The sequence below is a fragment of the Carcharhinus amblyrhynchos genome, chromosome 7 (genome assembly GCF_965287045.1).
Source record: "Carcharhinus amblyrhynchos chromosome 7, sCarAmb.v2.hapA, whole genome shotgun sequence".
NCBI classification, from domain to species: Eukaryota; Metazoa; Chordata; class Chondrichthyes; order Carcharhiniformes; family Carcharhinidae; genus Carcharhinus; species Carcharhinus amblyrhynchos.
Genome location: NC_137330.1, coordinates 18,443,321 through 18,456,122, shown reverse-complemented (window position 1 = coordinate 18,456,122; position 12,802 = coordinate 18,443,321). Strand labels below are relative to the sequence as shown.

General features: G+C 44.9%; 1 protein-coding gene across 1 annotated transcript in view; it reads right to left on the bottom strand.

Moving 5' to 3' along the window:
- LOC145345355 (protein eyes shut homolog) overlaps positions 1-12,802 on the bottom strand; it is a 92,192-nt gene that overhangs the window by 41,662 nt on the left and 37,728 nt on the right. The window contains exon 3 of the mRNA XM_080193171.1: positions 4,327-4,493. Within this exon, the coding sequence (XP_080049297.1) occupies positions 4,327-4,493 (167 nt within the window). The remainder of the gene's footprint in view (positions 1-4,326; positions 4,494-12,802) is intronic.

The window sequence follows — 12,802 nt, the reverse complement described above, 5'->3', positions numbered from 1 at the left end:
GTGGAAACCTGCCACAACAAGGCCCATGCAGCCACCCGATCCATGGTAGAATGGTGCATTGGCCTGCTTAAAATGCAGTTCCGCTACTTGGACCACTCTGGAGGGGTGCCCTCCAGCATGACGCTGTGCGTGCCTCACACATATTAACAGTTTGCTGCATACTGCACAACATTGCCCAGCAGCTGGAAGATCAGCTAGAGCAGGAGGAGGAGTGGCGAGGGAGTGAGGTGGAAATCCTGCCGTATGAGGAGCCAGAGGAATGAGGGCGGGTGGCGATGGCAGGCGTCCAGCAGGGAAGGGCAACAAGGGATGCCTTAATTTCACCCCACTTCACCCAGCTGGTGGTGTGCAGTGAGGGGGTCGCAACCTACACACATCCACCATGCCCCAGGAGCAAGGGCAGTTGCCATTTCCCCCTCCAAACCGAACTGGAGCCTCAAATCTCACCCTTCTCCAGCCTATTTCATCCGAACATCCTGTCCCCCAGGAACATCCAAGCCTGTGAATGAGCCTCGGCTGACAATGATTGTGAGTCCTGGTTGAAGGCTGAAGGATGATGATGACTTGCTGTTGTGCGCACTGGGTTCCTACCCCTGGTGCCACTCAAGCCTAACTGCTGCCTGTTCTTCGAATGCATGCTGCCACCCCGGCCCACGTAACAGTAAGGGTTGGGGGCACATGTTTGTGGGGCAATTGGAGGGGGAAGCCCGAGAGAGGACTTGTACCAAGGGTCTGGTGGATGTTAGGGATGTTAGGGTGCCCCCGACACCCATGGCCATGGAATGATGTGCCCCCTGGATGCTGGCAACACCCTCGCCCTCTGTTCTCCAGGATGGCCTGGACCCTGTCACCCATGAGGACAGATCCCTGGGCCAGACTTTCCACTGCGGCCACCACTCTTGCAGTGGCCTGGTCCACACGCCATGTTGGCACCACCTCCTGCAACAGCACTCAGTTGGACTCCCCTAAACAGCCTTGCAGTTGCAGTCTGGTTGCTGACAGCCCTTCCACAACTTCCCGAGGTTGCTATTGCATCTACATCAGCCTTGGACTGAATGAACCCCGAGGCCTGGCATCTGGCTTGGGAGCAGCTGAATCCTTGCTTCCAGCAGACCTCTGGGTGCCCGAGCCCTCAGATGTGCCCACCTCCACTTGATGTGCATCAGTGTCTGCGATGTGCTCACCAGTAAGTGACCCAGAAGCTTCAGTACTAAAAGTATCCAGTGTGATGATAGTCTCTGTGTTGGTGGTTGTGTGGTAGATGCTGGTGCTGCTTCACTGGTGCTGTCCTCAGAGGATTCTTCAGTGCCTCCCTCCGAGGTGTCGTCCAGGAGGTTGTGGGGGGTTTGCTCCAGAGCTGAGTTCAGATCTGCAACAAATAACAAACACACGTTACAGAGAGAGACATAAATAATTCAATGCAGCATCATACTTACTTTGAGGAGGACTTAGGTTGAGGGCTACCTTAAGGTCACTTGCATGCTGGACGCCGACCTGACTATGTGTCACATTCTGGATGCCCCATCAACTCCTGCCAGCTCCCGTGGCACACTGTTCAAAGCTGGTTAGCTGTCGAAGGTCAGGCACACCACTATCAGCCTGTGCCCTCTTGTGGTGGTTATACATGCTTTTTTCCTGCGGATAGGAAGCATTAATACATTGAAGTGCACAGTGTGCAATGTGTGCCTGTGTCTCAGACGTTGTGCTGCCAGTTTTGGGGGAATGGGTCACCATTGAACGGTGCTCGTTGAGGGGTGAGGGTAAGGGTTAGATTATGTTCCTGGGGGAAGGGAGCATTGTTGCACTCCCTTCAGGTGTTGAAGCATGGTTTGAGATCGATGTTAACCATGTGTGGTGCTCCAAGTGGGATGTTCACTCACCCTTGCTGCTCAAAGAATGTTGTACAGTTTCTTTTTGCACCGCTGGCCAGACCGGGGTGTCAGCCTCCTGGCATTCACAGCATCTGCCACCTCCTCCCACAATGCTGTGGTGGCTGCCCCCCTTGGACAAGGCACTGAGGAAGATCCGCTGGCGCCTGCTCTCCGCAGCATCAAGAAGGCGGTCCTGATCGGCCTTGGTGAATCCTGGGGCAGGTTTTCTCGAAGACACCTTGGTGACGTGACTGGCTGTGTATCCATTCTTGCAGCTCTGGCTTCATACAGTTCTGGCTTATTAGGGGAGTGCAGTTGCGGTGACTTTGACCAGTCAAGGATCAGATGGCAACAATTCTTTGTGAGAAATTTTGAAGCCTGCTTTCTATTGAGTGTCATGCACCTTTCAGGGTGCCATTCGATAAACTGCATGTCTGGGGTGGAGGGTGGGAGGTCTGGGGGTCGGGGGGAGAACACTCAGTGCTCCTAATCAAAAAGCTGCTGCATCTGAGGGGGAGGGGGGATACTGCATTGTTTCAATGGACTAAATCTGATTAACAGCTATGGTTTCACTTTCTCTTTTGTGTGTGTGTTCACTGTGTAAATTGTACGTAGTTTAGGTGTGAAGTGTGTGTGCGTGTGTATGTTCACTGTGTAAATTGTATGTAGTTTATGTATGAAGTGTGTGTGTTCAGTGTTTCAGTTGTATTCAGTGTCTGTATAAAGTGTGAGTACATGTATGTGTTCAGTGTGTAAGCAGATGGTAGTGTACGTAGGAATCATGGTCATAGAATCATAGAGTCTACAGCACAGAAAAAGATCCTTCAGCCCATCACACCAGTGCTGATCAAAGACAGACTACCCGACTATTCTAATCCCATTTTCCAGCACTTGCCCATAGCCTTGTCTGCCTTGGCATCACAAGTACACATCTAAATACATCTTAAACGTAATGAGGGTCTCTGACGCCATCATCCTTTCAGGCAGTGAGTTCCAGACTCCCACCACCCTTCTGTTGAAAAAAACCTTCCTCAAATTCCCTCTAAACCTTCTGCCCCTTATCTTAAATCTATGCCTCCTAGTCATTGATCCCTCTACCAAGGGGAAAAGTTTCTTCCTGTTTATTCTGTTCTGACCAACCCATCTATATCCTCCTGTAATCTAAGACTATCCTCTTCACTATTTATCACCCTATCAATTTTCATATCATCCATAAACTCACTGATAGTAGGCTATATTCAAGTCTAAATCATTTATATAAACCACAAACATCATGGGCCCCAACACTGATTCCTGTGGGACTCCACTGGACACAGGCCTCTGGTCAGAAAAACATCCTTCTACCATCACCCCATTGCTTGCTGCTACTCAGTCAATTCTGGATCTAATTTGCCAACTTTCCTTGGATCTCACTCGGCTCTCACCCTCACTATCAATCTCCCATGTGGGACCTTGTCAAAGGCCTTGCTAAGTCCAAGAAGACTCTGTTAATTCTTTGCCCTCATTTACACACTTGATCACCTCTTCAAAAAATGCAGTAAAATTGGTTAGACATGACCTCCCATTAACAAAAGTATGCTGACTATTCTTGATTAATTCCAGCTCCCCAAATACAGATTTCTCAGAATGGCTTCCAATAGTTTCCCCACCACTGAGGTTAGGTTGGCTGACCTGTAGTTTCCTCTCTTCTTGAGTGCTTGTCCTATACTGGCTGTCCTCCAGCACCTTTCCTTTGGCTAGAGGTGAATTTAAAATTATCGTGTAACAATTATACATTTGCTAAATGACACTGGAGAAATGTAAAGGCAAAATGGTGCAGATGCTGGAATCTGAAACAAAAACAGAAAATGCTGTAAAATCTCAACCAGTCTGACAGCATGTGTGGAGAGAGATTAGAGCCAATGTTTTGAGTCTGGATGATCCTTTGTCAGAGCTAAGACTGGAGAAATGTAAAATGATTCTATGTTTTTATTTTCGAGATAATCTGTTCCTGATCACTTGCAGCTCTGAGATGGTGAAAGAGTAGATTTTTCTCCTCTCTCTCAAGAAAAAGACTTGTATTTATATCACACCTTTCACAATCTAAGGATGTTCCAAGGCACTGTCAATTAAATAGTTTTGAGGTTTGGCCAATTTTGCAATGTAAAAAAGAGACACCAAGTGGTTTCTGAGGAACAATATTCTCACCTTTGGTATAGAACCACATGCCTCAGCACAACATTCTCAGAACAACAAGACTTGGCCAGCTATCATGACCAAATCAAAGTTGTCCACATTCTGAGAATGCATGTTGCTGGTAATATCATCACTTGGACCACTTGACTGAATCATAACCTTGTTATCATTCCTGGATATTCTTCTCTATTTGAACAGGGATGTTCAAAATGATTGTGAAAGGTTCTATTTTTTAAAGCTGTTCCCCTCCACTTCTCACACTCCAACAACCCATACCAACCTTCAGCCATCCGGTCTTGAGGGACCTTCCTAAGTGAATGACGTGCACATTGAGGAGCAGATCCAGAGGCTCACTGAGTATTACCGTAGTGCCAGAACCTAAATTAAAGCTGTAAACTACACGTCCATTTCGCAGGCCCAGCGCAAGGAAATCATCTCCTTTCAGTCCTGTTGAGAGACACACACATAAGAGTTAATATGTGCATCAAACCAGAAGACAATACTGTTGAGAAACAAAATCTGCTTTATGGTACAAATGAGATCAGGAGTTTTCTCTGGAGAGGAACAAAAGGGGAGCCACCATCACAAAAGGGAAACTGGACCAATTTAGTCCGAGTGATGTCACGTATTGCCTTCCCTAATATGAAAGTATTTGGCCAGGTGAAGAGTATGTGGGGCTCATGGGCTCATTTTGTCAGCTGAATTGGGAAGATTCCATGCATATTGGGCTTGGAATTTGACTGGAGCCTGATAAATTCATTGAAATTAATCACCAAAAATAAAATATCTGTGATTGGTTCCTTTCCTCAAGAGATTACATGATTCTTTGATTAAGTACGTTATCCAAAAGTTTGCAATGTATTTTTTAAATTCTTGGGATACAAATGTCATTTGAACAAGGCCAATGTCTCCAATTGTCTTTGAGTCATAGTTTCCTGGTCATAATTGATGAGATGAGATTTTGACTCCAGAATAATTAATGAATTGAATTTAAAATTTCTCAGTTGCCATGGTGGGATTTGAACTGATTTGTCAGGTATAACCCACTCTTTACAAATTCATTCTGTCTCTCTCTCTCTCACTGCTCAGTTGAATTGAGGAATTAACCAAGGAGCTGTCTGCCCTTTTCGGCAGTTTGGAAGGACCCCTGGCTACTATTTCATAAAATTCAAAAATCATACTGCAGAAAAGGCCTTATGGCTCATCAAATCAGCATCAATTCTACCATACTAATCCCATTTACTAACATTTGGCCCATAGACTTGAATGTTATAACGTGCCAAGTGCTCATCCAGGTACGTTTTAAAGGATATGAGGTGACCTAACTCAACTACCCTCCCAGGCAGTATATTACAGACCATCATAACTCTCTGGATAAAAATGTTTTTCCTCATATTCCCCTTAAACCTACTGCCCCTCACTTTGAACCTATGTCCCATCATGACTGACCCTTCAACTAAGAGTAGGGAATGAGGAATTGATGACAACAGAAAATTTTCAGAAGCACAAACTAGGTGACATGTCCCAAAAACAGGTGGGATTTTACTTCACTGTATTCCCCACCCCTAACTAAAAGGTTCTCTCAAAATCATGAGTTATAGCCCAGGGCCAGGAATAAAATGGTTTTGTTGAGATCTCATGCTGACAGTTCTTGAAGCTGTGCTCAGGAGGTGCATTTCGACAGTTTTGCATCTTTGTGTGGAAGGTCTTGCCTGTCATTTAGCTACATTTTGATGAAAATTTTCTGACCTCTGCAAGGCAGCATCCACAATGGTCTCAAAAATAATTATAGCCAATTTTAACATCCAGTTAGTGTTCGAATCATAGATCCCTACAGTGCAGAAAGAGGCCCTTTGGCCCATCTAGTCTGCACCGAACACAATCCCACCCAGGCCCTACCCCCATATCCCTACATATTTTAGCCATTATTCCCCTCTAACCTAAGCACCTAGGACACTAAGGGGCAATTTTAGCATGGCCAATCAACCTAACCCACACACCTTTGGACTGTGGGAGGAAACCAGAGCATCCAGAGGAAACCCATGTAGACACAAGGAGAATGTGCAAACTCCACACAGACAGTGACCAAAGCTGGGAATCAAACCCAGGTCCCTGGAGCTGTGAAACAGCAGTGCTAACCACTGTGCTACCGTGCCACCCTAGTGTTGTAATGTAGGATATGCTGCAGCCAATCTAAGCACTGCAAGATCTCACAATGTGACAAAGACCAGATGATCTGTTTTAATAAAACTGGTTGAGGCCAAAAATAATGGCCAAGACAATGGTGTGACTTATTTTTGTTCTTCTTTGAACAGTATTGTGGAATCTTTAATATTCACCTGAGAGAGCAATAGATGCATTTTGAAGTGCTCTCCAGTAGCCTTGAACTGAGGCCTGGATTATTATTCAGGTGCCCGGACTGGAACGTCAGCCTGCAAACAGCCGACGCAGAGGTCAGAGTGCTATTAACTGATTGCCTCCTGACACCTAAAAGACAAGTAGAAACATCACCCTGACTAAATTACTGCTCTAAAATTCTGTTCAGTTCTTTCTGTATGACATTCAAAATTCCAGTAGGTGGCAATCACCACCTTCACAAATTGTTGCTCCCAGCTAAAAACAAGCTCGTAATGACTTCCTTCATTCAAACTGTGATGTAGAGCTGCTGGCGTTGGACTGAGTGGACACAGTAACATATCTCACAACACCAAGTTAAAGTCCAACAGGTTTATTTGGAATCACGAGCTCTCAGAGCGCTGCTCCTTCCTCAGGTGAGTGGTTGCAGTTCAAACTGGTAGTACACAGAACATAGATATATCAGGGACAAAGCTGGCCTGATATGTCCTTCACTATCATTAGATAAAGATTAGCAGTGGACCAAACTCCAGACATGACAGTGATACAAACAAAACAGGTTATACAGGGAGCATGAGAAGGAATGGCCTTGCCTGCCAGCTCCAGAAGGGGCCCTCATTTCATGCACTCAGTACTTCACCAAAGGGCCTGGCATTGGGAAGGGGGGCACATGGAAAGCCATGCTCCTGCCCTGTTGATGCCCCTTCCCTGTAACCTCCTATCCTGCAAACATTTGGCATTTTTTGTTAAAGGAATAGAATATAAAAGCAATGAACTTTTGCTGTAACTGTACAAGGCATTAGTGAGGTTGCACGTAGAATATTGTGTATCAATTTGGTCCCTTTACTTGAGGCAGGATGACGTTGCATTGGAGGTAGTTCAGAGGAGGTTCAGTAGATCAACTCCAGAGAAGCGGTCCCCTGAAGATAGATTGGGCAGTTTAGGCTTATACTTGTAGAGTTTAGAAGAATGAGAGGAGAATTAATTGGATGATAAGGGGGATTTACAAAGTAGACATAGAGCGAATGTTTCCTCTCGTGAGGCAATCCGGACCAAGAGATCATAGTCTCAGAATAAGGAGTGGCAGATTTAAAATAGAGATGAGGAGAAATTACTTTCTCAAAGGGCCGTGAATCTGTGGAATTTATTACCCTAGCCGGGGCATCGAGGTATTTGAGGAAGTGAAGAAAATGATTGATGAGGGTAAGATAGTGGATGTTGTCTACATGGACTTCAGTAATACCTTTGATAAGGTCCCTCATGGCAGACTGGTGCAGAAGGTGAAGCTGCATGGGATCAGAGGTGAGCTGGCAAGATGGATACAGAGCTGGATTGGTCATACAAGGAAGGGTAGCAATGGAGGGGTGCGTTTCTGGATGGAAGGCTTTGACAAGCGGCAGTCCTCAGGGACCAGTGCTGGGACCTTTGCTGTTTGTAATACATGTAAATGATTTGGAGGAAAATGTAACTGGTTTAATTAGTAAGTTTGCGGATGACACAAAGGTGGAATTGCAGATAGTGCTGAGGACTGTGGGAGGATACAGCAGGATATAGATCGGCTGGAGACTTAGGTGGAGAGATGGCAGATGGAATTTACTCTGGACAAGTGTGAGGTAATGCATATTGGAAGATCTAATACAGATGGGAAATATACAGAACCCTTAAGGGTATTGATTGGCAGAGGGATCATGTTGTAAACGTACACAACTCACTGAAACATTAAGGTAGACAAGTCCCCAGGGCCTGACGGGATATAGCCCAGAATACTGAGAGAGGCAAGGGAGGAAATTGCTGGGACCTTGAGAGAAATCTTTGTATCCTCACTAGCTACAGGTCTCACTACCCAGAGGACTGGAGAATAGCTAACGTTGTTCCTTTGTTTAAGAAGGTAGCAAGGATAATCCAGGTAATTACAGGCCAGTGAACCTTATGTCAGTGGTAGGGAAATTATTGCAGAGGCATATTGAACATATTGAAAGTGGCAACGCAGGTGGAGAAGGTAGTCAAGAAAGCATACGGCACACTTGATTTCATCGGTCGGGACACCGAGTTTAAACATCAGCAAGTCATGTTACAGCTTTATAGAACCTTAGTTAGGCTGCATTTGGAACATAGTGTTCAATTCTGGTTGCCACACTTTCAGAAGGATGTGGAGCCTTTGGAGAGAGTACTGAAAAAATTTAGCAGGATGTTACCTGGTATGGAGGGCAATAGCTATGAGGAGAGGAGTTATAGAGTCATAGAGGTTTACAGCATGGAAACAGGTCCTTCAGCCCAACTTGTCCATGCTGCCCTTCTTTTTAAACCCCTAAGCTAGTCCCAGTTGTCCACATTTGGCCCATATCCCTCTATACCATCTTACCCAAGTAACTGTCTAAATGCTTTTAAAAGACAAAATTGTACCTGCCTCTACTACTACCTCTGACAGCTTGTTCCAGACACTCACCACCCTCTGTGTGATAAAGTTACCCCTCTGGACACTTTTGTATCTCCCCCCTTTCATCTTAAGCTTTTGCCTTTTAGCTTTAGACTCCCCTATCTTTGGGAAAAGATATTGACTATTTCGCTGATCTGTACCTCTCATTATTTTATAGACTCCTATAATGTTAGCCCTCAGCCTTCTATGCTCCAGAGAAAAAGGTCCCAGTCTATCCAGCCCCTCCTTATAACTCAAACCATCAAGTCCCAGTGGCATCCTAGAAAATCTTTTCTGCACTCTTTCTAGTTTAATAATATCCTTAATAATAGGGTGACCAGAACAATATTCCAAGTGTGGCCTTACCAATGTCTTGTACAACTTCAACAGAGACGTCCCAACTCCTGTATTCAATGTTCTGACCGATGAAACCAAGCATGCTGAACGCTTTCTTCACCACTGTGTCCACTGTGACTCCACTTTCAAGGAGCTATGAACATGTACCCCTAGATCTCTTTGTTCTGTAACTCTCCCCAACGCCCTACACTAACTAAGTAAGTCCTGCCCGGGTTCAATCTACCAAATTCACCTCGCATTTGCCTAAATTAAACACCATCTGTCATTTGTCAGCCCAATTGATCAAGATCCCATTGCAATCGGAGATAACTTTCTTCGCTGTCCACTATGCCACCAATCTTGGTGTCATCTGCAAACTTACTAACCATGTCTCCTATTTTCTCATCCAAATCATTAATATAAATGACAAATAACAGAGGACCCAGCACTAATCCCTGAGGCACACTGCCGGTTGGAGAAACATGGTTTGTTCTCACTGGAATGATGGAGTCTGCAAGATCATGGACACGGACAGAATGGATAGTCAGAAGCTTTTTCCCATGGTGTTTTTTTACATAGAGGGTGGTGGGTGCCTGGAACTCATTGCCAAGGGAGGTCGTGGAAGCAGATACGATAGTGGCTTTTAAGGGGCATCTGGACAAATACATGAATAAGATGGGAATAGAGTGATATGATCCCCAGAAGGTTAGGGTGTTTTAGTTCACACAGACAGCACTGTTGGTAAAAGCTTGGAGGACCAAAGGGCCTGTTCCTGTGCTGTAATTTTCTTTGTTCAGTGGAGGAGAGTATGAGGGGAGGACTCTGAACCATGCCACCCAGTTTTTAACCATTAAGCTAGCCCCAACTGCCTGCGTTTGGCCCATATCACTCTATACTGATCTTACCCATGTAACTGTGTAAATGCTTTTTCATAGAATAGAATCATAGAATCCCTACAATGCAGAATGAGGCCATTCAGCCCATCGAGACTGCACCAACTACAATCCCACCCAGACCCTATTCCTATAACCCTACATGTTTATCCTGATAATCCCCTGACACTAGGGTCAATTTAAATGGCCAATCAACCCAACCCACACATCTTTGGACTGTGGGAGGAAACTGGAGTGCCCGGAGGAAACCCACACAGGCAAGGGGAGAATGTGCAAACTCCACACAGACAGTGACCTGAGGCTGGAATTGAACCTGGGTCCCTGGCACTGTGAGACAGCAATGCAAATCACTGTGCCACCCCATGTCTTCTTTAAAAGACAAAATTGTACCTGCCTCTACTACTATTTCTGGCAGCTCATTCCAGACGCTCACCACACTGTGTGAAAAAACTGCCCCTCTGGACCCTTCTGTATCTCTCCCTTCTCACCTTAAACCTATGTCCTTTAGCTTTAGTGTCCCCTATCACTGGAAAAAGATATTTCTTATCTATGCCCCTCATTATTTTGTAGACCTCTATAAGATCACCCTTAAGTTTAGGCAGGATTCTGACTTAGAGCCGTTCAGTCATAATCCCACAGATGGTAACTTCACTTCATTGGCTCCTAAACCAAGCACACACACCAAATGTCTGAATCTGCAATTCCTCTCATACTGAGCAGGATTACTATTGCAACAACACTTTTTATCAGTAGGATAAAACTAACCTGTTTCACGACAGTCTAATCCCAGCTCACGTTCCCTATTAATGGGTGAATAATTCAACACTTGATGAATTCTGCTTCACAATAATAGGAAGAATCAACTTTGAAGATTCAAAACGTAATGTCGCTGTGAATGTTTTGCCGCCACAAGCCAGTTATCCTGTGGTAACTTTTCTGATGTCTCTTGCTTAAAACCTAAAGGTCAGCAGGACAGGGAAAGAAGTCCCAGTCTATCCAACCTCTCACAACTCTAACCATCAAGTCCCAGTAATGTCCTAGTAAATCTTTCCTGCACTCTTTCTAGTTTAATAATATCGTGTCTATAATTGGATGACCAGATCTGTACACAGCTTTCCAAGTGTGGCCTTACCAATGTCTTGAACAGCTTCAATAAGACTTCCCAACTTCTGCATTCAATGTTCAGACCAATGAAACCAAGCATGCCAAATGCCTTCTTTACCGCTCTGTCCTCCTGTGACTCCACTTTCAAAGTGCTATGAACCTGTACCTCTTGATCTCTTTTTTTCTATAACTCTCCCCAGTACCCCACCGTTAACTGAGAAATCCTGCCCTGGTTCGATCTACCAAAATGCATCACCTTGCATTCATCTAAATTAAACTCCATCTGCCATTCATCAGCCTTCTGACCAAGATCAAGATCCTGTTGCAATCCAAGGTAACCTTCTTCATTGCCCATTATGCCACCAATTGTGGTATCATCTGCAAACTTACTAACCATGCCTCCTAAATTCCCATCCAATCCATAAATATAAATGACAACTAACAGTTGACCCAACACTGATCCCTGAACACACTGCTTGTCACAGGCCTCCAATTTGAAAAACAACCCTCTACAACCGCTTTCTGTCTCCCATCATCAAGCCAATTTTGTATCCAAATGGCTACCCCACCCTGGGCCCTGTGTGATTTAATCTCATGTAACAACCTACCTATACCTTGTCAAAGGCCTTGCTATAAAGTCCATGTAGACAACATCGACTGCACTGCTTTCACCTACCTTCTTGGTTATCCCTTCAAAAACTCAATCAAATTCGTGAGACATGATCTTCCACTCACAAAGCCATGCTGACTGTCCCCAATCAGTCTTTGTCTCTCTAAATGCCTGTAGATTCTATGGTTCAGAATACCTGCTATCAGCAGATATTAGGCTCACCAGCTTGTAGTTCCCAGGCTTTTCCATGCAGCACTTCTTAAACAAACATTTGCCTCCCCCCAATCTTCTGTGTCTGTCGATGATTCAAATATCTTTGCTGGGGCGACTGTAATTTCCTTCCTATCCCCCCATAACATTCTGGTCCCGGGGATTTATCAACCTCGATGCACTTGATTCTCTATACTCTTCAAGGGATGCAGCTGATCCCAGCTGCCTATGCTTGTCATATGCCTCCTTCTTCTTTTTGACCAGGACCTTAATATTCCAAATCATCCACGGTTCCCTACTTCTACCAGCCTTGCCCTTCACTCTAAAAGGAATGTGTTTACTGTGAATGCTAGTTAGCCCAATTTTGAAAGCCTCCCATTTACCAGACATCCCTTTGCCAGCCAACAGACTCCCCCAATCAACTTTTGAAAGCTCCTTCTGATACCATCAAAATTGGCTTTGCCCCAGTTTAGAATTTTAACTTTTGGGCCAGACCTATCATTCTCCATAACTATCTTAGAACTAATGGAATTATGATCATTGGTCCATAGAAACATAGAAGATAGGAGCAGGAGGAGGCCATTTCTGGTGCAGCAAGTGAAGCACATGGGATCAGAGGTGAGCTGGCATGATGGATACAGAACTAGCTTAGTCATAGAAGGCAGAGGGCAGTAGTGGAAGGGTGCATTTCGGAATGGAGGGCTGTGACAAGTGGCATTCCTCAGGGATCAGTGCTAGGACCTTGCTTTCTGTAATATATATAAATGATTTGGAAGAATAATATAACTGGTTTGATTAGTAAGTTTGCGGATGACACAAAGGTTGGTGGATT